Genomic DNA, 27,362 nt, shown 5'->3' with positions numbered 1-27,362 from the left:
CAGGCTGGAGCTCTAGCCGGGAGCAGCCTATGGAGGGAGGGGGACCTACACTGGTCCGGCAAATTCCCTCATTCGGAACTGGTCAAGTCCCGAGGGTACCAGACCAGGGAGGTACAACCTGTAATACAATAATTGTCTCTCTCAGAGTGTAGATGGAAAAGAACATGTGTCTTGCTTTGAAATTAAGGCCCTGTATGCACCTCTGGTGTGAAGATGTGAGGAAGCACAATTGTTAAAGTACTGCCTGTGCATACGGACATAGAGAAAAGGCAGATCAACGGCAGGCTGTGGCCTAGACTCGAATCCTGTTTGCGCAAAACCCATGGGCCTCATTTTCTCTCTCCCACTGATTTTATATGAGGGTAACTTTGGCTGCTACCTTCATTGGGGTTATTCTTGATTTAGGGCCCAATACTGATACTAGTGACAGAAAGAGGTCTTTCCACTGATGCAAAATCAGACTGAACCCTATTTTGGGGGAGGTGCTCAGAGGCTGCCATTCCCTAGGACATACTTCTTTGCCTTCACTGTGACACTAATGCTTGTGGAAGCACACTAACTTCCCCTTCACACACTGGGAGCCAAGGCTGGAGCGCAGGCAGCAGCCTAGCTGCTCAATAGATTGTGGAAGGGCAGATTGGGGGATGAGTTGCCTTTGATGCAGCTCTGCTGGAATCTTCAGATTTTCCTGCAAGACTTTCTGTACTTCTAAAGGTTTCCATAGCCTGGTCCTGAACTCCTCCTTCCCCAAAGGGGAGAATGCCAGGATAACCACACAGGTGAAGCACGTGGATTTGTAAGAGTTACTATACCCCTCCCACAGCTTTTTCCATAGAAGGGAAGCATTTAGCCCTTAACTTTCAGGAAATTCTCTTTACTTAGTCCAAATCCTGTTTAAATGCAAGACTGTGGCAAAGGATATAAAAAGCAGATTATTGCTGGCAAGGCTCTGCATCTCTTTTTCAACAAACTGCATGCCTGTGGCAAAGCTAAAATAACAATAACAATGCAGTGTTTACTAGTCATGCATGCCATTTCTTTTGTCTCGTGTGGTTATTGCATTTGCAGTCACATGATGCTTGTAATTTTTGCTTTGCTCTTTATATGCTAAATTATTGCCATTTTGTGCTTGAACTTTTGTGATTTGTATATGGTGAGAGAGAGAAAGTACAGATACACAAAATACATAACTTCATTGGGTGTGCATATATACCCACATATGTAGATAGAGACTGTATATATACATATTACATGTACAGTACAGACACACACATAAATATAGAAAGCAGCTGATATGTGACTTCAAGACCATAAATAAATCAAGAGAATCTGGTGACAAGAGAAGGATCTTAATTGATTTAGACTGCATTAGAATTCATAATTTCTTTTCATTTTATATAACAAATGAATTTGTCTATAAATTAAAGCAAAAAAGTAACAGAAGAAAATGTCGTCTCTTATTCCTTTGTCTTTCTCATCTTCCTTCTCGTCCCTTTCCTCTCCTTCCTGCTAACTCTTAAGACTTCTTTTACCATCTAGCTCTGTGGTTATGTCTTCCCTTTCTATGCCCTCTTGGTTCTTACTCCCCCCTGCCCCCAATTCCTTCCTGTAACATTATTTTCTTTAATAAGAATGGCATAATAGAAACTGACATAAGTATCACTTTTAGGGTGTGTCTAAACTACAGAGGGGTTTGGGGTTTTTTTTTAGAAAAAAGTAGCCTTTTTTCAACAACAACAACAAAAAAAAAAAAAAAAAAAAACCTTCTCCTGTGTCTAGACTGCCACTGTGTTCTTTTGATATTAAATCAAAAGAACACAGAGGGTTTTTTCGACTGCAGTAAACCTCATTTTATGAGGAAGAACACCTTTTTTCGAAAGTGCATTCTTGAATGAAAAAAGGGCTTTTTCGAAAGAGAGCTCCAGCCTGCCTGGGTGCTCTCCTTTTAAAAAAGCGGCTCGCTTTTTCGAAAGATGTGGTTGCAGTCTAGACGTTCTCTTTCGAAAGAGGTTTGTAGTCTAGATGTAGCCAAAGTGAGTTTTCATCTATGGCTGCACCCCTTTTAACACTGGTTACTTTAAATTTAGGATCAAATTCATGCTTGGGATCTTCTAAATGCCTCTTATTTGATATTTCTTTTCGTATTGTGAAGTGAATAATACGGTCTCCAATGACGCATTAGCAAAAAAGTCACAGCTGCACTGAACCCAGTAAGCAGGTAGAATGTGAGTGTATGTGAAGGGTCCTAATTCGTAGATTTGATATTAAGCCTGTGAGTTTCATAGGCCTTTGGTGATATTCACACCTGAATTAAATGTTTTTACTCTATAGTGAACATTCATATACTTCTGCATACAGATACACAGTCTCACACACACACACCCCAACCATGTTTTGGGTGATTCATTCTGGTTTCTGTCAGTTGTGTCCAGCCCCACCAGTGTGGTAGTTATGTCATTCACTCTTATCCTGGCAAATACGATTGCCTATGCCTGGAGTGTCCTATGTAATAATATTCTGCAGAATCTAGTCCAAATCTATGGATATACACCGACATTCCTTGACTCGTGTAATTCTCTTCTTCTTTCTGGGGGGCTGAAGTTCGGGACAATTGAGTGTAACTGTCATAGTGGTGAACTTCTTAGGTTTGCAGAAGGAACAGGACTGAAAAGAGCCTTCCTCTTTGCGGACGTGCCTTGGGATGTAAAAGGAATTGCACTGGCCATAGCAGAATCTGTTGATAATAGTGTGACTATTGCAGCCTTCTTCATGGATGGTTTGTTTGAGGGGCTGAGTTTTGCACCAATCCCGCTTAAGATACTTGCGCTCAGTGACATGTAATGCTTCCTGGCTAGACTCCAGCACCTCTTCAGCAGGCATTGGTGTGCCCCGGTCTCGGTTCCTTGAACCTGGCTGCTGTTTTGTCTGTGTCTGCTCTGAATCGTTGGGCTGATCCTTGTCTGGAGGAGGGATGGCTCCCTGAGATCCACGGTTCCTCTTTTTCCCTTCTGCTGGGAGTATCAGGAGTCCAGCTAGAAGAAGCAGACCACCAACAGCATACACTGTGCGGACCATCCTAGGTAGGGAACAATGAGGAAACAAAACACAATAGTGGATTTCATATGCTATCTGCAAGTGTACAATATTTCCTCTGGTCTAACAGAACAGTGCATCAAAGCAGAGAGGTACCCAGCCTTTAATAGCTGGGGAGACACTTTAGCATTAAATGGAATTCCATAGGTCTACAAAACATAGTGATCCTATTTCAAAAGTCTCTAGGTCACTCTGAAGGGAGTCTAATTGTGTATAGCATGTATCTTCTTTCACTCCCCCTCCCCATGTACATTACACTAGTTTAAGTGGCTTCATTCTCTTCTCTCCTCACACCATTTTCACTCCGGTGTAACTCTATTTGCCTTAAGGACATTATTCCTGATTTACACTAGTGGACGAGAGGAGAATCATGCTAAAAATGCTATGTTTACCTAAACTCCCTTTGCTTAGTAGTGTATAATCTACACCCTATCTACTCATTTCACAAGCATTAGACTTTGGTCCACTGCATGTGAGTCTAAATTGGTTAGCCCTTTATTAAGAATAGTAACATGAAAAGCAGCTAAGGTTGTTTGGCTCTTTGGCCTGCTGTACAGACAAGAGTCCTTTAGTCTAGACAATGGTATAGAAAACTTCATAGCTCTGAATTTGGGCCAGCATGCAACATATGAGGAAAAAAGTCTAAGAGTCAAGCCAGATTGTGAGGGGGTTCTTTCCTGTTAGGGGCAAACCCCGTTATTGTGTGCATTCCCCATTTTCCCACCTCCTGAAGAAAAGCAGCCAATCAGGAATACTGCAGGAAGCAGGGCAAGCTCTTTCTTCCCCCAGGAACCAAAGCTGTTCTCACAGGAGGGGATAGATAAGGGATGAGCAGAACGAGCCCAGCAACTCTGTTCCCTCCTTTACCCACCTCTTGGAAGAAAAAGGATCGATCCTCTCTGCTCCTCTATCTCCCCTAGGCCTCCCTGCAACATTTGAGTTGGGAATGGGAAGAGGAGTTAAAAATCCCTGGAGTTGCAGGATTAGATGTGAGATGAGGGAGGGAAGTGGAACAAATGCAGGGACAGAATTAATGGAAGGGAAGTGGACAGAACTGATGTGAGGCTGAAGGTACAAAATTGGTGGGAGCAGGTGCAATTATTGGCAGGGGAATGGACAGATGTAGGGGTGATAATATCTTCCTCACATACTTTGTTTAGACCACTCTAAGCCCTGGCCATTGCATTGATGTGACTCAGTGTCATGATATATCATGCCTTAGCTCCCCTTCCTGTGACTGATGGCACAGGTGGTATCTTCCCTGCCTTCTACTAGCTTGGCTGTGTCTAGACTGGCAAGTTTTTTCGCAAAAGCAGTTGCTTTTGTGGAAAAACTTGCCAGCTGTCTACACTGGCCACTTGAATTTCTGCAAGAACACTGACTTCCTACTGTCAGTGCTTCTTGTGGAAATACTATGCTGCTCCCGTTCGGGCAAAAGTCCTTTTGCGCAAAGCTTTTGCACAAAAGGGCCAGTGTAGACAGCTCAGATTTGTTTTGCACAAAAAAGGCAATCTGGGCTTTTTTGTGGAAAAGCGCATCTAGATTGGCACGGACGCTTTTCCGCAATAAGTGCTTTTGCGGAAATGCATCTATGCCAATCTAGACGCTCTTTTCCGCAAATGCTTTTAATGGAAAACTTTTCCCTTAAAAGCATTTGCGGAAAATCATGCCAGTCTAGACGTAGCCCTTCTGAATGTCTCTTTTCTATCTAAGCTCTCCTGGTGGCTGCCATTACTTGCACAAGATCCTTTTTGCCACCAGACCAAGGTGAAGAAACTCCGCCACTGCCATGAGCTCAGCACTCCCTACATTGTATCAGGGAGTGGCAGGAGCACTCCTGTGATAATTGTTCCACATATTCTGACATATTCTGCCTGAGACTAAGACAGATTACATAGCTCTTACATTATTTGACCGGTGCTCTATCTAGAAAGCTACAGTCTGAGAATCACTGCCATAAAACATACATGCTAATTTCTTAGTTACTGGTACTTCCAAAATTGCATGGCACATTTATATTATAATGTTCACAGATGTCCCTGTTTGAAGGAATTGAAGAGGTGGAGTTAAGAGTCACTGGGTTTGCAAAGATATTATATGATGTATAGACTTGCTTGTGGCACTAAGATATTATTTAAGTATTTTAAAATAAATTGTTAGTGTGCCCAGAGCTTGGGATAGGCAAAATAAGCAAACTGCATTCATTTTATTTTTAATGTATCAGTGTGTGCTTGTTTGAAAGAAACTTTGTACATAAATAGATTGAAATGCAACAAATATGACACCACGCCGAGCATTGTAGCTTGATCCTAAGGATAATGAGGAAGGGTTGTTTTAAATATCTAATTAAAATACTGAACAAAACATGCAGTTTTAATAACCTTGATTGGGAAATTCTAACTGATGGTAACACTGCATAATTTCAAGTGTCAACTTGCACAGAACATTTTCTGACTTTTTTCAGTTTATAGTACAACCTCATTGTTACTCAGACAGGGTTCTTTTTTAATTTAGTTTCCATATTTCATCTTTAAACTAGTTTAAAAGAAGACTAGTTATAAAAAACTTTATTTTTCCAGGAGACCAGAAAGAATCCACCCAGGGTGTTCCTATCTCTTAGGCGAGTATGTGTGCGTCCACACTATAATTAGACAGTATTTTAAAGTGTGTGTTATTTACTCAATATGGTGCCAGAACCTTTAAAAATAAAGTCATTGTTGCATGAAATAGAAAATTACATGTTCGTCTCTAGGCAGCACAAGAAATTTCAGGTATTTGTTTAGTTTTTCTGTTGTTCAATTGGTCTTTGCCAATGTACTTATTCCTAAAAAGGTGATACATCATTTTTGTTTTTAAATTGGTCATCTGTGTGTCACTCCCTTTCTCTCCCCTCTGGACTCCCCCTTTTTTTAAAGGATCTGTGAATAGCAACCTGTGAATGGCTATTCCAATCTATCATATAGGACCCAGCCCTGCAAACAGTTACTACTAAGTTTAGTTTCCCCCCCGCCCCCACCCCATTAGTGGTAAGCACTATGACTCCAGCTTCAAGAAAGCATCTTTATTCAGAAAGCACATAAGGCTGTACTTAAGGAAATTGAAATGCATATACTTAAGTAGTGTCTTGAAATGTAAGTATGTTAAGCAGCAAGTATTTACAGGATTGAGCACCTCTACTCCCTAAGAATGCAAAACACTCTTTGTACATATTTAAAAGGTAGATTGGGTCATCATGAAAATTAGTGGCACAGAAAACATCTTTTCAAAATTGAATGTATTACAAAAAAAACCATTCAGAATAATAAAATTTAATGTGATCATTCAGGGTTAGATTGTGCCTTAAACTGCACCATCCCAGAGTAGCCTGGGCAGGGAAGAGAGTGTTACTTGTTTACTTTGTAAGGATGTCACAGCCCTTCCAAAGGTGCAATTTATTTTCCTCTGGGCACCCATCTGTCTTGGCTTATCAACATAATGGGGTGTGTCCATCTATGACTCCACCCACTCTTTGCCCCACAAGGATGACATCTAAAGAGCAGTTCCTACATTTTATACAAGATCAGAGATAATGCCCACATAGAGAAGATTATTCATCCTCATGGCCTTATAAATAGCAGGAAAATGTATCTACTTATGTACCAGAGTCTTATCAAACTTTAATTGTGTAGAACTTTCTATATTGCAAAAAATATGTGCAATAAGGTATCCAGATCGTTTCTTATTTGAAATGTGATCAAACAAAATCTCTCCTTAAATAAAGGACCTGGTTCCTTATACACCATAACTTCACCTTCTTGTCTATAATGGGGCTCATGTCATGTGGTACTAGGCGCATTTATCTTAAATGCCAAGTTTCTACAAAATGTTCAAAAGCAAGTTGTGACATTCTGGGTATTACAGAATGTAATACTGGCAGAATCAGAAACATTAACTGAAAAATCTCCTTAACAATTCAGTAAATACAAGCTACAAATATAAACCCATTGACTTCCATGAGAGGTGGATCAGCCCTAAGATCCAACAGCATGAAAATGGTTAACAAAATTCCTGAAAAAAAATTAATTCTTCCTTAACTGCCAAAATTCAAGTATAGAGTTCTGATTTTCATTTGTTGTACATGTCCAATCCTAAAGCCAGCAGAAGGCTTTATAAGATCTTCAATGGGAACAGAATTGTGGGTCTAGAGCACACATATATTGTGCTCTAGATTTTTCAGAGGCTAGACTCTAGTCACCCAAAAAGATCAAGGAATTTAGTGAATTAGTCATGGCATCAGTTTGAAGCATTTTTATGTTTCTTCTGCTTCATTATTAAAAATTATGTGTGAAGTTTTTTTGGTTTATGTATACTTTCTGCTATTGATTAAGGATCTTAAACAGTCAAACTTAAAGGCATTTTAGTTTCATTGTGAATTCCTACAATAGTGCTGAAAGATTACTATAATGCAGCTTGCATAAAAATGTGGGGTAGAATCCTGGCTACACTGAAGTCAATGGCAAACTTTCATTAACTGAATCTAATGAGAGATTATTATGGGAAATTCCCAAAATGTATTTGCATAAGATGCAGGACTGAAATAATTTTTATAGTAGGGGTACTGAGAGCCATTGAACCAAACTGGAAACCATTTCAAGTGACAACACCTAGCATCCCTAGTTTCAGCACCTATGATAAAATGTGATTTAACAGGTTTACTAAATGACCATCATATATATCCAAGGAAACAATCAGATCACAACTTCTTGGCTAATATGCAGAGTAAGGAGGTTTGTTTCATCTCCTGTTGTCTCCCAAGAGCAAAATATTTCTATTCACAGTTTATTTATACAAATTGTAGTACTGTCCTTGCTTAATGTTCCAGTAATGCTTAGGTTTGAAATACATGAAAAGCAGTGGAAGGGGATATCCATAAAATTACCAATTAATATTTACCCATGTTAGATTAACAAAACCAAAATTTATATTCAATGGTATTTCAGATACATTAAAATGACAAGTAACTCCATGTAAGTAAGGTTTTAGGAAAACCACTCTACTGACTGTCAAATGGAAATGGAGAATAATACAGACGATAAAATTGAGTGCCCTTAAAAATCCCATCCTTGATCTATTAAACTACAGTTCCATGGGCATCCAGGACTAAAACTCCATTGTTCATCGTGAGTATAGGACTGGGCCAGATCCAAACTTGCCTTCCCCATGGGAGTAGTCCCATTGTTTTCAATAAACCTATGCCTGTCAGTGAAACTAGTGGGATTTTGCCCCACATCCATTGAAAGGATTGATGTGGTTTTGCGGTAGTAGACAGTAATATATATTCAAAGGCTGATTCTAGGGAATGCCTTGTTCAATTCTGGCTTGCATAGCAAAGACAACAACAAATATCTGTACAGCTAGGCAGAACCAGAAACATTTGAGCATGAGTGTTACTTCTTATTTATAATCAGCATCAAATATGCATGCTTTAGATATTTCTCATTAGACAACAGCAGAGAGGCAATAGTTGTTAATACCAGTGTGTAAAATGCAAAGGAAGCTGGGGCTAAGAATTGGCTGCCACTCAGAGTTCTGACTACCTCACAAAATATCTAACTAAACTCCAAAAATTCCAAAAGGCCGCCTGGCCAAATACATTGTTGAGCTGGCCATAGCTTTTATGAATCTGCAATGCCCTTGGAGCTGAGATTTAAAAGCAATGTATCTGCATCTCATCTATACTTTAACAAAACAAGATTCTCTTTGCATAAGGGTGAGGGGGGTATTTATCGGGAAGAGGCTCCTTGTGTTAGTCCCATTTCCAGAACTGGGCTGTATGGCTAAAGAGAGCAGTTTTCTGAGGAAAAACACGAAGTGATGCTATAGGTTTCAGCCGTGCACCCTTTGCTTTCCGGCTACCAGAGCAGTGAAGTGGTCTGCTGCCGCCCTGGCCTATCAGTCTGGCTTCCACACGTGTAATCCCCCCCCCCCCCAACCTCACCAGAATACCTAGCCGAGCCTTGATTGTCATGAACTACAACCCCGATCGCAGCCAGCTCCCTTCATAGCACCATTTGGGCGTGGGGAAGAAAGGGGGGAGAATATGTGGGAGAAGTGTTTGTGATGCACCCGCTGTTTTCAGGTTGTTCCACATTAAACGATCCACTTTAACTCATGCCCTGCCCTGTGGTATCGTACTCGTGCGAAACTTCCCCCTGTTTCGAAGGGATCTTTGCTCCTCTCTATAATATTTTTTAATCAGACCTGAGATATTTATGAACCATGCTGGGTCCGTCATATCTATGGCATATTCTGCTGGACAGGGGCGGCTGGTGCAAGCGGGGGGAGAGGTCCAGAGAGGGTCAGGGGGATGCGAGACCTTTACCAATTATATTTTTTGCGGGGCCAGAAAGGGCGGCGCCACCACCGCCACCCCCACCGCTACCACGAGTCACCTGTGCTGCTGCTGGATTAAACCTTAACCAAGGCGATGAAGGAGCAACCAAATGGCACCAAGGCCAGGGCGAAGCCACCCCCTTCCCTCCGAGCCACTAGCGGGCTGGCAGCAGGGAGAGGGGTCGCAAAGCAGCGCTCCCGGTACCAAGAGAAGAGAGGCCGAAGGCGGGGGAGGGGACCTCACTCCTGAGCTGTGCATGGCCCTGGGGACCAGTGCTGGGAGAATGGGGAGTTCCCTTCCCTCAGGGTTCAGAAGGGAGAGGGCTGGCGCCGGCGGGCTCAGTCAGTCCCAGAAATGGCTTGTGCAAGCCGCAGCCTGAGAGGCTTTGAAAGCGTCTCCAACCCTGTGGCCAGGGGGCTGCGCAGGGCAGGTGCCCGGGTTGCGCGCGGCGGAGACGTGCTCGGAGTGGGGAGGCGCAGGACAGCAGTGGCTCGGCTCCCGCGGGGCCCACCACGCAGCAGGGGATGGAGAAGAACACTCCGCTCAGCTGTGTGCCCCGGGGTCTCAGGCGGGACCGGGCGCCCTGGGGCAGGCGTGGAGGACAAGGGAGCCGAGCCAGCGCTTCCCTCTGGGATCCGGGCGGGCCGGGAGTGCTGGGCTGGCCCCCAGTGGTGCCTGTAGCTGGCACCGCCGCGGGGCTCAGCGCGGCAGCTCGCAAAGGGGGGGAACGGGAGCGGCTGGAAACCCCGGGGGCTAGGCTGGGGCCAGGGCGCAGAGACCTGGCCAGCGGAGGCAAGGCCGGGACAGACCCCGGCTGGCCGCTCCCGGCGGGACGGGGATTTGTGCGGCGTGAGGAAGCGCCCGGGCTGGCACAGAGCTTTGAACCCAGCGGTGCTAATCCCGCTCCACGTGAGGGCTCCTGCCGAGTGACGAGACGCGGTGAACTAGGACACTTCCCGGCCCGCCGCAGCCGGCTCCGCGCTACCTAGAAGGGTCGCCACGGGCTGGGACCCCGCGCGTCTTACGGCGCCTTTGGGGTGCGAGCGAATCAATAGTGCAGCGTCCGGCGCTTCCTGCTGTCCTGGGCTAATGCAAACAGCCCCTCTGCGCCCCAGGCTCCTCTGGAGTCTCCTGCCGGCCGGCTGGGAGGGGCAGGTCAGCCTTGAAATAGACACGCTTATCTAGCCTCCGGGTGTGCTCTGTAAAGACAATCCCCGCAGATCCCTGCACGCTCCCCCACCCCGAGCCGGGCTCGCTTGGGGTAGCTGAGCTGCCACAGCCCGGAGGGAGCCGTGGTACCTGCGAGCCTCCAGCCATGATCAGTGCTTTCCCTCCATGACCTCCCCCCAGCCTCTCTCGCAGATGCCGGGCTGGGATTTTGCTGCACGTCTGGTGGGCGCCGAGTCCAATTTGCGGGGAATGATGCTGTAGGCGGAGATGACAGGCAGAGCTAATTGGGCTTTTGCAAGTCTGGTGTTTGCCTAGGGAGATAAATATAATAGCGCCCTAATCTCGAGTGTTGCGAGTGGAAATGCCTTTCTGTCTGCTCGGCGGCATCTGAGCGGGCAGGGCAGGGCGGGGGAGGCAGTGTCACTCCTGGGAAGAGCTGTTCGCAGAAATCAAAGGGCTGCAGCGTTGTGCAAGACGGTAATTAATTAAGGGCTGTGTCGTTTCAAGACGGGGCGAGAGAAGGGGGGAAGCGAGAAGAGGGAGAAAGAGGCTTGATCAAACCAAAGATCAGAAGACTGGCTAAATAGCACCGCTGGGCCAGATGTGCCCCCGAGATCAGTGCTGAGGCTGTGCTAGCACCGCGGTTTGTCGCCTAAAGAGCTTGTCCGTTTCCATGCCCCGGAGGAGCCTGTATAAAGAGAGATCGACGAGGACTAATCGCCCCCCTCACCTGCTCTGGCGGCTGCTCGCTCTCCGCTGCGGTCTCTGTTCAGCTGGAGCGGTGAGTTCTCTTGCTCTGCACAGGTCTCCGGCCTGGGGTGGGTCACTTCGCTGGCCGGCTAGAGGCTGCAGTGGGATAAGAGCCTGGAGCTGCCAGGGAGTCCATATAGAGGGAGTCTCGGGTCTTGATTACAAATTGCAGCAGCGCCGAGCTGTCTCCCATTTAAATGTCTGCCAGCTGAGATCTGCTCTCCAAGCCCCTCCAGATCATTGGCCAAGCGCCTCCAAAGAGCGTATTATCCGCCCCCTTTAACACTTCCATAAACTTCCACCAGGGAAAGCTTTCAGCCATCTCCAGATAAACACTCGGCTACTTTCCTTTCAGCAGACTCGGTGCTAAAGGTCACCCCCCAGGAATTGTTCTTGGAATGCACAGAAAATCAGATTTTCCGCCCCCATTAAGGCCCGATATGTAAGAAGAGTTAAATATTAAATCCCCCCTCTTCCATTCATCCGGCAGTACCTGCCTGAGAAGCGGTTTGCCCACACCACCTCTTCTCCGTTCGCACATGCAGAGAGTGCCAGCGGTCTGTCAGCTAAAGCTGGTAGTCTCTAACCTGGGTAGGAGGGGAGAGAGAGGGTCTCAGCGTTGCAATAACGTGACATTTCTGAGGTTTGTCCGCAGCAAATATGCCCGGAGATATATAGCTTTGGTAAAAGGACTGGTAAGGGGGGCGATTAAAGCATGCGAATCGCGATGCAGTATCCAAGCTAATAGAGCTTTATCAGTGAATGATTTTATTCCTGGAGACGTGACACCGCCTTATCTTTCCACTGTCCGGGGTGCGGATGGGTGTCTCTGAATATCGAGGTAGCTTTCAGCGGCAGAAGTTTGTTCCCGCAGTTTTGCTCGGGAACAAAGAAAGAAAGTGCCCAGCATCTCTAGGTTATAATGAAACTAAGTGTTAATAAAACTAGCGCGGAGAGCCCAAACATTCCCTTTTACAACCACATTTCGGGGAGGGAACATTTGCCGTGAGCAAAACGTTGCATGTAAAAGTCAAAACAGTGTATTCTCTGGTCATGCCGAAGTCCCAAGAGAAGGGTTATTTTGTAAATAATCAAAAGATAGACAAAATCCCTGTCTCTCTCCAATAATATTGTACTTACTGACGGTTCAAAGTAAACGCCAAGTGCCTAAATTTAGCCCTGACATTACAGGCAAAAATCGACGGGAGTTTTATCTAATGAGTTAGGGAACAAGCTCTTTGTACACGCTTTTTTTAAAAAAAAAATCCACACGTTAAAAGAGCCCCACTCGGCTTCCGAGCAACTTGACCGAAGCTTTTCAGCATAAGTCTATCAGCCTCATGTTTGTTCTCACTGAAGATATAGTTGGGGCTAAATATATAGCCAGACTCGCCTTTTCGATCCACACAACGAAAAATGTGTGTATGGTTAAAACGGTGAGACAGAGAGGGACTGGGGACTGTTTATTAAGTCAAAATCGGCAAATATCTGTAGCCTTCCTAGGGTACCTAGGTAATCGGGATAGCTAAGCGCGGGTTTTCACTACTTGTTTCTTTTCTTCCCTGGACATTTTATACCGAGGATTCTACCACAACAGAGAACATTGGGAACAGGAGTAATCATCCAAATACCTTCTGATCCACTAATTAAAGGGATAGGTATTTGGCTCAATCACTGCTCCCAGAGAACGGGCTTAACGGGGCCAGAACTATAACCTCCAACTCTTTGCTCACGAACTCTTTTCACTGGGACTCGAGAGTAACTATAAACTCATTGACACGAGCTCAAGAGGCATGCTCCGAAGTCCACGGACCGACGTCTTGTGCCTTCAGTGGGGTATGGATCAGTCCCACAATAGTGGACGCTTCTCTCTCGCTGCATTTTTACACGCTCCCGCTCCCGCTCTTAAAATAATTGTATTCATTTAGGAAATGTCAGAATTAAGGGTGGTTGTTGTTGTAGAGGGATAGAAACTCAGTTTTCCGGGGCAGCTATAACTTAACCACGAGCCAACTCCATTGTTCCCTGCCTTCATTCACTACTAGCCACCGTTCACCTTCTGTAACAATATGAGGTAAGGTCCCATAGACACAACTTGATTTATCCCTACTGCAGCTCCATGCTTTGCCCTGAATGAGGCAAGGGGAAGGGAGAGGGCGGAGGTGAAACAGTATATGACCATGTGATTAAATAAGGTAGCTCAATGCCTGCACACAAGGGGGCTGATGTAAGATTTCATTGGAAATTTGAATTCCAGGATTTCCTAACTTCTGGGTGCATGATTCTGCAGCCTTAATAATGTTCTTAGAGAGAGAGAGAGAGAGAGAGAGAGAGAGAGAGAGAGAGAGAGTTTGTGTGTAATTTCCTATTTTTTAAAAAGCAATTTGAATCCTCCCCACCCACCCCCCAAGTGATTCTATCGTGTTGTCACCCACTTGGTTCATCAGCAGTGTGGGTTCACTCAGATCTACTGCCCAGAGCACTGCCCCTTGAGCTAATCAAGTAACTGATAGCAATAGTAGGTTGTTATCCTCTCTGTAAGCCAGTGCTAGGGGGAGTGGGCAGTTTGGGTTCACAGCTATTTGCTGACAGCAGAGGAGTGATGAGTGTTGGGCTCGATTCCAAGCTCTGGAGAGGAGTGTGCTCTATGGACTCTTCTGCCTGTTAACCCCAAGCTTGATCCCTTTTGTACTCTGCACCCTTGCCAATTTTCCATTCCTGCCTCTTCCTCTCCCCTCTGTTCCTTGTCCTAGACCCAATCTCTATCTACCTAGTTCCATTCCCCAATCCTCAGGCTTCTGATCACACTCCCAGTTTCCTTGCCATGCCAGTTCTAGTTTCCTCTCACAGGTTCATTGTCCAAAACTTAGTATCAATCTACCCTTCCCCCCATACATGTTCCTAATCTCTCCCTGCGCCTCACTCTTGATTTCCTTGTCCAACCAGTGCAGACATCATTCCTCTGCCATCCCTCACCCTGGTTCCTTGTCCAAGCCTCCCAACACCATGGCTTTGTGTGTCCCAGTCTCTTTACTCAGCCAGTCTCCATCCTGTACCGCAGCTCCTTGTCAGATCTGTCTCCCCTGACACCTCTGCTCTCCTCACACTGATTCCTAGTTCCAGTTTCCTTATCCAGCCAGTCCATGGCTCCTGCCCTTCCCCAATTACATGTCTGATTTCAATGTTCCGTGTTCCACCCTGTTTCCTTTACTGGCTCCCAGCCCCAGTCTCCTTGCCAAACAGTTCCAGCCACTCCTCACGCCCCGCTCCCAGTTTCCCTGCCCAAAGAGTTCTAACCTACCTTCCCTCCAACCAGCTTCCAGTCCCAGCCTCACCTCCCATCTCTTTCCTTCCAATCTTCCTGCCAGGTCTAATTTTTTATAGAACCAGCCATCTGCTCCCAATTTACTCCTTTTCTCTCTCTCCTGGTCCAGCTTTTATCCTCTCTTCATTTGAATAAGGTGGTTTCTTCCTCTAAGCTGCCTCTGTGACAGTAGGTGAGTCACAGAGAGCAGAGGTGAGACAGGCTCCCTTCTCGCAGTTCCAGTGACTAGACCCACGCCAGACTGGACTAGCTCATAGCGACCATTACAAGGAAAATCCTGCTTTGCTTTGCAGTGCTAGGCTGGAGCATACATGCTTAGTTGATCTGTGGACATAACACATACCCAGTCTGGTCAGCACTAGGAGCTGTGAGAGGCTAGAGTATTCTCAGTCACTCTGTGGGGATGGCACATGTGCAGTCCGATCGCACGTAAGAGCTAGGAGGGAATGGAGCATCCTCAATTGCTCATTGGGGATGGCACATGCAGGCTGGTAAGAAATTGTACAAAACTTGCTGAAGTAGGGGGGACAAAAGGGGGCACTTGCACAGGGGCCCAGCATTTCAAAGGGGCTTTGCACTCCCAGCCACCACTGCTACTGCAGCTACAGTGGCAGCTAGAGCCCCAGGCCCCTTTGAATTGCAGTGGAAGCACTGCTCTGCTGCTCTGTGGGGCTCTGAGGGTTGTGGGGGTGGGCCCAGAGCCATGCTCTGGGCGGTGCTAAGGACTGACTGCCCTTGGCCCTGCCTCTTCTACCTGAAGTTCCTTCCCTTCCAGGACATGAAGCCAGCCTCTCACATATTGCCTCTGGGTCCATGGTGGCTGCTGGCCCCACTGGCATTAAGAGCTATCAGAGATTTGAGCATGCTCAGTGACAATGGACTCTGGAGATTTTAAAGGCTAATATTGAAGAGGCTATATTGATCATGTGTGACTTGCATTTTTTTTAACTTTGCGAGATCTGGAGAGATTTTGGGGGATAGCAGAAGGCATGCCCCTAACACAAATGCTGCCACCGCCAAATTCAAGTCTTGCTTTAAACTATCAGGATGTTCAAGGTGTTCAAAGAAAAGCTTACTAGTATTTATTAATATTGGTAAAACACTGTGGATTTTTTTCCTTAGTTTTGCTCTTCAAGAGGGCTGAACTGTTTTGGATGAAATTGTACAAAGCATTTCCCCTGAGGCAGATACCCAGCATGTACAATTTTGGCAGATTCAAACACTTGATTATATCATAAGCACCAGTGTCCAAGTAGCATGCTCAAACACACGAATATCTTGCAAAACCCAACAGTTAAGGCATTTTTTACACCATTAACTGTACAGTGTGGCGTGCATTTATCAATAAAACAAATGTAATATTTGGAGGGAGGTCCTGCAGTTTCAGATACTGATGTATCTATTCAGTATGCCAACATCTGTGAAAGTGCATATGAAAAGTACAACTGCAGCTAACTAATTAGAAAGCATCCCACATACTAAATAGAGATGCCAGAGGGATAGAGAAAATTTGCTAGCACACATTGGCCACCTAAGTTCATAGCTAAATTATTATTGGGAAAGTTGAGCCTTTTAGAGGAGAGCTAGCAGAGATAAACAGGCCTGGACATTTTTAGAGCATTTTACAGCTTTTCCTTTTCTCTTTTGAACAGAAAAAAACCCCATACTGTGTGGCTTTGTGTGTGGGTTTAAAAATAGCCAGGGTCCTTTCCTTAATGAAAAGCGAGAGAGAGAGAGGTAAGGATACAGACCATATCTATTAGTGGTTTAACAGACTTTACATTCAATTGTTTTTCTTGTCATGAAAAATTGTGACATGAAGTAATTATGTTTATATTTCTAACATTGTCTCTGTCTCAATTAATGAATTGTCTCGGTGCCAGGCCTCTGGCCAGAAGCTTTGAGGAGAAGCTTGCAAAATGTCCCACTTCGCCTATGCAACAATAATTGATGTGTCTTCCAGTTCACAGGTGAAATGCCACCCATCAGCTGACACCACTAGTGCCTAAGGAAGCTTTTAGATTCTTCTCCTTCACTACTGCCTGTAACTACTGCCTCCTTCCATGGCTGATGCTGGCACTGCAGCTGCTTGCAAGGCTTCTGCAGATTGCTGACTCTCCTTCTTCTGACCTCTAACTACTAGCCTTGGTAGGCGGTCAGTGGAGGCTGCTGGTGGCTTTCTCTGATCCTTGGGATGGAGCCCATATGGCTAGATCATAGCGCACACTTCTGGATGGCACCATCCCAAGAGGTGCTTGAGGGCATCTATTACAGGGAAATCATCTCTTCACAATGCCCTCCTGCATGCAAGCATCCAGTTAGAGGGACAGATGGGGCCATACTAGCTGGTGTTATACTCCGCCCTTCATAGTCTTCCACACCACCTCAATGTCTTGCTTGTTAATAAAATGATCAGTGTTACATTTTCCAGATGACATAACGATTGGTGAATAATGAAGACGGGTCTGTGATTCTGAGCAATCTACATGACTGGGAACACACAAACAATATGCATTTTAAAATGGCTAAAGATACATGTCTGTGTCTAGGGAAAAAGCATATAGGACAGCATAGGCAACCAAAAATAGGACATTGGTCACCCCACACTTCCCAGTGCAATAGGAGGGTGCAGACAGTGGAGTTGCAGTTGGAATCCAACCCCACTCCTTCCTTTCCCTCCCAGAGCTGGAACACCATGAATCAGCTGGGGACAGAGCATGGAGCAGGCAATTTGTGTGCTCCAAAAGTGCTGGGAGAGAGGGGGCATGGCATAGGATATGCAGGGCTCTATGCTCCCGTAGAAATGGGTGGGGAAGGTCCACAGACCACAGGTGGAGTCCCAGTGGGCCGCATGTGGCCCATGGGCTGCAGGTTGCCCACCACTGATGTAGGCCATCCATACAGGATAGGGGACTGTATCCTGGGAAATCATGGTTCTGAAAAAGATTTTGGGGATAATGGCAGCTAATCAGATGAATACATGCTCCGAGTGCCAAAAAAGCTAATGAGATCCCGGGATGCATAAAAAGAGGAATCTTGAATCGAACTAGAGTGATTATTTCATCTCTTTGATATTAGTGCAACAGCTGCTGAAATACTGTATCCAGTTCTGGAGCCCACAGTTCCAAAAAAATTATGATAAATTGGTGGGAGTTCAGCAAAGAGCCAGAAGAATGATTGAAGAATTAGAAAACTTGCCTAATAGTGATAGACTCAAGGCACTCAATCTATTTAACATAAGAGAAGATTAAGTGGTGACTTGGTGATAGTTTAGGCCATGTCAACACAGAGAGAGTAGGTTGAATTTATTAAGAACATTTTTTTAGCATCTGATTTTGTAAAGTAAAAGGTGCATGTCCCCACTGTGTACAGAAATTTGATGAAGTAGACCAAGTAGCATGGCCCCAGTAGGGCGGCTGTTCTCGACTTTGAGAGTGATGCACTATAGGTAGCTATTCTACAGTGCCTATATCCCTTTGCAGTCTGGGTTATGCTTCCAGTGCATGCTGAGACCAAAACTGTGAAGCGGGTGATTCTGGGTACAGCATCAATTCTCTCAATACACTCATTTCCTCCTCCCCAAGCCCTGCTTGACAGCAATGGCAAATAGTCTTTTTGCATCCTTTTCACCTTGGGTTATCCGTGCAGATACCATAGCAGCATAAGCATGGAAACAATCATGGATCCCTTTGAACATCAAAGCATTATGATAATGATATTAACCATGATGAGCCTTGTGCTGGAGTATATCCGGAGCATATCCAGGATCTGTCAGAACGCGGACAAATCTGAGAAGGCCATGAACATACTCTTCTGTGAAGCACTTGAGTTGAGCAACTAGTAAACGCCACCAGCATTCACTCCTCTCGACACAGTGGAATTCTAGTTCTGATGCCATCAGACAAACACAGACTGGTGGGACCGTATTGTGATGCGGTTATGAAATGATTGGCAGTTGCTGCACAACTTTCGTATGCACAAGGCCGCTTTCATGGAAGTTTGCAAATGGCTTTCCCCAACCCTGAAGTCCACGAATACTAGAATGAGAAGCATGTGGCAATTGCCCTGTGGAAGCTTACAACAGCCACCAATCAGTTGGGAATCAATTTGGAGTGGGGACATCAACAGTGGGGAGCTGTTGTGATCCAAGTAGCCCAGGCAATGAATACCTTTCTGCCACAGGGGGTAGTGGCTCTGGAAAATGTGGCAGACATAGTGGAGACTGTGGTGGGGTGATAGATAGAATGCACATCTCTACTTTGGCACTTGACCACATCCAAGGAGTGCATAAATGGCAAGGGGAACTTCTCAGTGGTGCTGCAGGGATTGGTGGATCACAAGGGCCGTTTCACTGACATCCACATGAGATGGGTGGGAAAGGTGCATGACATGCACATCTTTAGGAACCCTGGCCTCTTCGGTAAGCTGCAAGCTGGAACTTCTTTCTCAGACTGGATAAGTATCATTAGAGACATTGAAGTATCAATAGTGATCCTTGGTGCCCCAGCCTACCCCTTGCTTCCATGGCTCATGAAACCATACACTGGAAGCCTGGACTGCAATGAGGAGCAGTTCAATTGCAGGCTGCACAAGTGCAGAATGGTGGTAGAATGTGCTTTTGGGCATTTAAACAGAAGGTTCTGCATTCTACTGACTAGGTTAAACCTCAGTGAATGCAACATTCTCATTGTGGTGGCAGCCTGCTGTGTGCTCCATAATAACTATGAGAACAATGGGGAAAGTTATCTGGGGGTAGGGGGAGGGCAGCAAGGCACAGCACCTAGCCAGGGATTTTGAGCAGCCAAACACCAGGGCAATATGGACAGCACAGTGAGGGGCAGTGCAAATCAGGCTTTAAAAGACAGTTTTATGAATGGCCAGTTTTGCGAGTCATGCATGTTGCTTTCAACAAGGTGCCCCTGCATTCAGTGTGCTTGCCTGTAAATCCCCTCTCCCCTTCAACACAAGCTATAAAAGGACTGTTGTTCAGAGATCATGCATTTTTATTCAGGGAACACAGCAGGGACAGAAAAGGAGTCCAGGGCAGAAGCGTTGGGATGATGATCACAATTGCAAGGCCAGTCTTTTGCTTTGTGATGCATCCCTTGAGTGTGAGGCTGCCCTTGACTTCCCCTCACCCTCCGCCTCCATGGTCCATTGCCCCTGGGAGAGGAGGCTATGGACCTTGGTGAGGAGGGAATGTTGGGCTACACGGGATGGAAAGGTGCCTGTGTATGTACGCATTCTGGAAAACTTACCATGCGGTCCATCACATCTGCACTCTCTCCTGATTCCTCATTTCCAGTTTCCTGCATGCCCTCCTGTCCTCACGCTCCACATATAGCTCCTCTAGCAGTGCACGCCTCCATTCACGTAAGCACTCCCTAGACAAATGAGTGAATTGCATTGACTCCTTGAACATTTCATCCCTATTTCATTTTTGCCCATGGATTGTGTCAGCTTGGGGAGTGTGCAGCAGGGTCACTACTTTACCTGCTTTAATGAAAAGTGAAGGGCAGACTTTTCAGAAGATACATTGTAGAGCATATACCTAAATCTGTTAGAATAAAAGGAACGTTTGTCTAAAGACGATAGAGATGTGCTATGTATAAGACCACAATTATGCTTTTTAAATAGCCACTATGCAGCAGGTACAACTCAAAGATCTTAGGGGAGCTGCTGGACTCTATTTGTGGCAGGGAGCGTAAGGGACAGGCCAGGACATGAGCCTACAGGAGTGAGAGAGTCCAGGAATGGTGGCAGAGCAGGGCTCATGTGACGCCTGTATGTTCAGCGCGTACGCGCGCACGCGAACACACACACACACACACACACACACACACACACACACACACACACACACACACACACACACACACACACACACACACACACACACACACACACACACACACACACACACACACCCTTTGCTGGAGAGAGCAATTTTCCCTTCCTGCAGGAGCAGACAGCTGGGAGGGGAAAAGAGGTCTGGGCATGGCAGCAGGGCAGGAGCTCACATAGCACCTCTATGCTTGATATCCCCCATTTGCCAGGAGTGTGTGAGAGTGCAACTTTCCCATCCCACAGGGAAAGATGAGAGGGAGGGTAGAAGGTCCAGGTGTGGGAGGGCTGATTCTGGCAGCTTTTAATACATTTAAAAAGCACGAGCTCAGAAGGGGGACTGGGCACAAGCTGGGAATCAGCTGATTCCTGGTTGTGCCCCATCCCTGCTATACCTCTGCCTCCCCTGTGGAGATGGTCCTGGGGTGGGAACAGGCTTTTAAGCTGCCCCCCGCCCAGCACCGGCTCCTGCTCCCCTGCTTGCTTCCTCTCTCTGATAGAATACAGAAGTGGGGCAAAAATGAGGTAGTAAGAATGAGCACTGTAATGCAGATATGATTGAGCTCTTCATTTAGCTACTCTCTAAGCCTCTTTAAAATTGTATTTCTCTCCTCTCCTCTTCCATTCATCAGGGTGTATGTTTGTACTGTTGGTTTAGCAAAAGGGTAAAAATGTTTTAATTTTAGAAGTGCTGCACCTAACTCCAGCAGGAAAACTTGTGCTTGATCTCAGCCCCTCTCAGCTACAGCTAACTTTGAGCACTACTCAGTTTCTTATTGGTGCCAAGACAATTGGTGCCTTTATTAAAATCCTATGCAGAAAAACCAGAGGTGGATGAGGGCCAGATCCTCTGCTGCAATACATTGGAGTAGTTGTGGTGACTTCAATGGACTACACTGATTTATACCAGCTGAGCTTCTGGCCTAATACACATAGAAACCAAACTACGCTTCTCACCCCTAGACACAGTCCCTCTAGGTCAGGAGTGAGGTAAACAGAATGAGGGTGATGGAGGTCAGTTTGAGCTGCTGTACTATGTGCGCTGCGTGTTCTGTTCACCAGAAAGAGGACTTCAATTTGCAGGGCTGTGACTCTGGCACTAATTTAAAAGAGGAAAAAACTAAAGTAATAAAATAAAATCCAACAATTGCTACAAAGTAACTAGTGGTTTCTGTATGGCAGCTGCTAGGGTTGTGTTCTGTCTGTCAATGACATATATGAAAACTTAATTTATAAACCACTGCATTTGTTTGTTTTAAAGGTGAATATGTAGCTGCTCAAAAACATTGTTACCACAGAGCTAAGTTTGTCCATTAGTACATCCTGTCCTTTCAGAACATACAGTGGTTGCACTTAAACCTCCGAAAACAAGGAAATGAAGAGCTAATCGCAGGCATCGAAATTTTTTGCAGCCCGCCCCTACATTTTTATAAATATTAAAGTGTGGCCCACTAGCCACTCGGAGCATGTGGCCAAGTACAGATCACAGCCGGTCGACCAGACGCTCTGCACACGGCATCATAGTGACTGCTCACAGCCAGCCAGGCCGCTCTGCACTGGGCACTCCAACATGTGCTCATGGCTGGCTGGCTGGCTCTGCACAGGCATCAAGCACCTTCTCACAGCTGGCCGCTCTGCCCATGCCACCCCAGTGCCTGAAGAAATGTGCGGCGGTGGCTCTAGAACCCAGGCATTAGGTTGGGGGGGGGGGTCTGGGAGTGCCTTGGTCTGGGGATGGGGGGAAGGCATTAGATTGGGGATGCCTATCTCTGGGGAAGGGAGGAGGCATTAGGTTGGGGGGGCTGGGAGTATCTGGCTCTGGGGAAGGGGAGAGGCATTGTGTTGGGGGTGTGTGCCTGGCTCTGGGGGAGGGATGAGGCATTGGGTTAGAGCGAGGGGGGACTCTGGGGGAGCAGAGGGAGATTGGGTTAGAACAGGAGTATGGAAGTGCCTGGTTCTGGAGGAGAAGAGGGGGATATTTTGTTAACATTTTGTTTTTTATTTATTTATTCCCAAATAAAATCACAAAATGTATATTAATTTGATATCAATAAATATGTCAATGTTTTGCAATTGCACAAATAATTATATGTTTATGCAACATCTCAAACTTACAAAGGATCTGAAATTTTCACAGAAGCCTGTTCTATTTGATTAACCACGGTCTATACTTGTTTTTATTTCAACAAAACAAGTTATGTATCATATAAAAAATTAAAAAGTACCTTAAATATATATTTAAATTAAAAAATATTTTATATGAGCAAATAACACTTTTACACATCAAATTATTGTATTATATTAAAACAAGATCTGAAAAATTATTATATAAAATATACTCAAAACAAAAATATAATTGGGTATGGCTACACTAGCCACCCTAATTCGAACTAGGGTGGCTAATGTAGTCATTCAAAGGAAGGAGGAATGGTAGCTTGAATTAAGAGTGTTAATTCGAACTACTTAGCCCATGTTGCGTGTAGCCGCGGGCAGGTAGTTTGAGCTACCGGGCATTTAAAAATGGCAGCGGCCAGGAACAAGCAAATGATGCCAGGGATATGTAAATCCCGGGCTTCGTTTGCAAGTTCGAATGACTAAATTAGCCACCCTAGTGCAAATTAGGGTGGCTAGTGTAGCCATACCCAAGATAAATAATTATGACTTTCCCATAGAAGTACATTTTCTTTGGTGGCCCTGAAAGCTATCAGTTTTTGTTTGTGTGGCCCTCAGTAGGCTTCAAGTTTGATATGCCTGAGCTAAGGTATTTGCCACTTCTGGAGTGCACCCTTAGCTCTTCCCTCTGCCGCTGGCCATTGTCATGTGGAATGTGTCAGTAAGGTGGGGGAAGAGGGCAAGATGCCATAATAAGTAGATATGGAGATGTTCTAAAAGAATGTGCCCTCATTTGTGTTGTGGGCCACAGAATTGAATTCCAGCATTTAACTGTCTTCCATGTGTTAGGTGTAGCTGTGTTAGATGGTGGAGGGAGTAACTGGAGCAATGTGGCAGAGCAGTTATTGTGTTACTACAAAAGGTGGATCTGTATTTTGAAGGCTCTAGTATGCCTCATTTCAATGTAGAGCCTTGCTGGATGGGTCTGCAGAAGTGTCGGAAGGTTTCCTCATTACATGGGAAATGTTAGATGTCTGGCAGCATATAAGACTGTGAGCTCCTACACTTTCTAAGGGTAAGTGAAGACTATGTATTAGAAGGAGTTTTGCTATAAGAACTCAGTGATATTCTTAGTAATAGAGTTCACACACATTAAAAGGCTGGATGAAAAACACCTTGACAGTCCATTAACACTTCAAATACATTATCTTGAAATATGATGTTAATGAGACATTAAGTGCTGAAGTCTAACACTTGATTATTTTAACATGTATCCGACGGGCAGAGGCTATTTGGGATTACATTGGAAAGAGTGAGAAATAAAGCAGGGGGAAGCGATTAACAAAGCTGGCTGTTATGCCTACTGGAAGGGAGAAGCATTAGAAAAGTTCTGATGGGCTCAAAATGCATCTGTTGTAAAGATGGTGAAAAAAAATAGGGAGGAAGGAGAAAAGCAGCAGCATTTTCACTTCTTCCTGCCTTCAGTAGCTGTCACAGTAATAAAAGTTCTGGATAGGAGAGGGAGAGAAGGTTTGGGGGTATTTGGCTAACAGTACGTCTACAGTGGAATAAGGGTATATCTACACTCCATAAATATCTGTGGCTGGCCCAGGTCAGCTGACTTGGGCTTGAGGGCTGCTGAATTGCCATGTAGACATTTGGACTTGGGCTGAAGCCTGAATGTCTGGAGAAATTTTTAGCCCTGCAGATTGAGCCCCCTAACTCTGAGTCAGCTGACACAAACCAAAGACCCAACACTGTTATTCCTAACTAGGAATTCCCACTGAACTCAGGGAGTAAAATCTTGTTTCTGGAGAATTTTTACCATTAACTGCCAGGGGTCCTGGATTTCCTCCAGGGACTTTTGTCTGAATAAAAGCTGGAGGACGGAGCTCAATATATGTGATGCTTTAACAAAATAAGTTCAAATGCACCACAATACTAAACACATCATTTATCGTCTAAGGCCACTACATTAACATAAAATAAACTTTAGGATGGTGTAACTATAATGCTGTAGTTTGGGAATAAAGGCCAAATTCTTTCCCATTGCAATATTGATGATCATGCTGGCTTGACATCAGGGATGATGTTTGTCTAGTAAGATTAATTTTTTACTTTTAAGAAAATAAATAGAAATTGAGTTATGATAGCCCACATTATTTTTGGTTTAAAAAAGCTGTACAAACTTTAATTCATCCTCTCAACTGCCCTATAAATTATAGGTTAATAAAATGCTACAGCTAGCAATGGTCATAACATCTCGGCATTTTGACAAAAATGCAAGGTGGTAGGAATCCTTAAATATTTTGACAACACTTTTGTCCATGGGTTCCCCCACCTGAGGCATGTTGATTGTGAACAAAGACAGAAGGTGAAATTCTGACTAAGGAAGTTAAGGACTAGTCGACTACCTGATAAGCAAATGCTTACTGGATAGATGTGTCAACTAGTCGCTCTCCCCACCCCCACTGTTTCTATCAGATAGAGACAGCAAACGGGGGGGAGGGGGAAGAAGGGGTATTTCAAAGAGGCAGTGCTGCACAGAGCCCAGGGTCCCAGGCTCCATGCAGAACTGCTGCTTTGAAATGCCACAGCGGCGTTTCAAAGGGGTAGTGTCACACAGCTGATCCCAGGACTCCCTCTGGCACTGCCCCTTTGAAACATTGCTGTGGTTTTCAAAGTGGCAGTGCCTCATGGAGCTGACCCTGGGCTCCGTGCGGTGCTGCCCCTTTGAAATGCCACCACAGCATTTCAAAGGGGCAGTGCCATAGGGAGCCCGGGATCAGCTGTACAGCACTGCCCCTTTGAAAAGGTTTGGCCACATTTCAAAGGGGCGATGCCACATGGAGCCCGGGGTCAGCTGGAGTCCTAATGGTTCCCAGGCTCTGTGTGGCACTGGCATTTTGAAATACTATGGTGGTGTGTCAAAGGGGCGCAGTGGCACATGGAGCTGATCAGCTGTGCGATGCTGCCCCTTTGAAACGCCGCCGCAGTGCCACGTGGAGCATGGGGTCAGCTGGGGAGTCCCCAGCTGCTCCTGGGCTCCTTGCAGTGCTGCCCCTTTGAAATGCCACAGCTCCATTTCAAAGGGGCAGCGCTGCTCTATCAACTATTTTGAATAGTGGATACAAAAATGCATTGACTATTCAATTAGTGAATTACACTATACTTAACATCCTTAATCGTGCCCCTATTGGCTCCCTCTTGGACTTTTGCCATTGACTTCAATGGGGTCAGGATTTCACTTAACAAGATTAAGTGACATGGCCAAGAGCACTGAGATTAAGGCACAGCTATGCTTCAGAGATTAAGGCAGAGCTATGCTTCGAAGTTGGAAGCATCTGTTTCTTGATCTCATGCACTCTCCTCTCACCCAGGATGCCTTGCAGGGAGAAAGAGGATATGTCAGCTACTAAGAAAGCTAAAATGTAGTCTTGTACACACAAACATATACACAGAACCCCCTCTTTTTACAACTCTACCAATTGCAACACAATAGCTGGTGGCATCATCATTGTAATACTTACATTATGTTATAGATACATAAAGCTATTGTGCCTTAGAAAAGACGGCATGTCTCTTTATCTTTATTTTATTGGTGACAAATGTGAAGCACAGAGGAGTTAAGTGACTTGCACAAACTTATAAAGCTAATTCATGTCAGTACTGTGAGCACAATTCAGGTTGTTTGGTGCTTGGGTCTTTGCCTACCCATTGGTCTTAAGTCTCGCACTGTGACCTAATTTTTTTCACTGCCTTCCTTTGAATAGTAAAAGAATTGAATAGCTTTTTGCTCATTCATTATGGTTTCACTATGTATTTTAATGTGACTAAACAGTGATGTCATTATCAATAATACACAGTAAATATGTTTCTTTGGCATTGTCAGAATAATGCCCAGGCATTTTTGTCTATTTTTACTTTTAGCAAGTGTACCAATATCACATGGGAGGGGAAATGACGTCTTCTCCAAGGTTCAGAGAAGAAAATAAATTGAAAACCATTCAAAAAGGTATTTGTTTTTTCCAAAACTTTCATTCTGTTCCATGGCAGTAACTAAAGCATTTTGGCCAAGATTTTCAAAATTGGATGCCAGCAATTAGGCTCCTAACTCCATTTTTTGGCATTTAAAGAAGTGGTCTGGCATTCAACAAAGTTAAGTATACTAGCTTCCCTCAGCAGTCAATGGAAGCTGTTGGGTTCTCAGCTCTTTTGAAATTCAAGACACTTAGGACTTGATCCTGCACCATTGAGGTGAACAGGAGTAGGAACAGGATCATAATTGGGTGCCTACAGGTGGATTTAGGAGCTTACCTTTAGGTACCCATTTTGAAAAATGTATCCTTGTGGTATAATGTCTGGAACGAGTTCAATTATCTTGCGTGTTGTAAAATATGTGTGGATACAGGCTATCCAGATGTGACAGTAGGCTAAATTTTAAGTGCGAGACAACTATATTCTTGCATGCCAAATGAGGAAATACCATTTGCCAGCCTAACATTTTTACTATTCTGTTCATAATTCTTGTGATGCATCTTGCATACTTTGTCCCTCTGGCAGATGTGAACAAGAAAATGAAAACTATAAAATCCACATAAAAACTCCTCTGCCCTTTGCATGTGTTTGTCTTTTATCTGTGCTAAGTTCCTGCTTATTTTTGGCTGCCATGACAATACATTTGCTGCTATACTT

General features: G+C 45.0%; 1 protein-coding gene and 1 long non-coding RNA gene across 2 annotated transcripts; one reads left to right on the top strand and one right to left on the bottom strand.

Moving 5' to 3' along the window:
- Positions 1–1,734: 1,734 nt before the first annotated feature.
- Positions 1,735–11,583, bottom strand: GREM1 (gremlin 1, DAN family BMP antagonist). The gene is made up of 2 exons (XM_006132689.4): positions 11,367–11,583; positions 1,735–3,076 (listed from the first exon to the last, which is right to left on the bottom strand). Exon 2 carries the CDS (start codon positions 3,073–3,075, stop codon positions 2,527–2,529), a length of 549 nt encoding a protein of 182 aa, XP_006132751.1. The 5' UTR covers position 3,076; positions 11,367–11,583; the 3' UTR covers positions 1,735–2,526.
- Positions 11,584–12,021: 438 nt separating this feature from the next.
- Positions 12,022–22,240, top strand: LOC142829122 (uncharacterized). The gene is made up of 3 exons (XR_012903420.1): positions 12,022–13,222; positions 16,364–16,448; positions 16,675–22,240. It is a non-coding gene; the product is annotated as an uncharacterized LOC142829122 (long non-coding RNA).
- The last annotated feature ends 5,122 nt before the right edge of the window (positions 22,241–27,362 follow it).

Source organism: Pelodiscus sinensis, chromosome 4, assembly GCF_049634645.1.
Source record: "Pelodiscus sinensis isolate JC-2024 chromosome 4, ASM4963464v1, whole genome shotgun sequence".
In the NCBI taxonomy this organism is placed as follows: Eukaryota; Metazoa; Chordata; order Testudines; family Trionychidae; genus Pelodiscus; species Pelodiscus sinensis.
The sequence above is the reverse complement of the archived record's forward strand: the minus strand, read 5'-3'. Positions and strand labels throughout refer to the sequence as shown.

Excerpts from the sequence above, each read along its gene's own strand:
- GREM1 (XM_006132689.4), bottom strand. The coding sequence starts at position 3,075 with ATGGTCCGCACAGTGTATGCTGTTGGTGGTCTGCTTCTTCTAGCTGGA.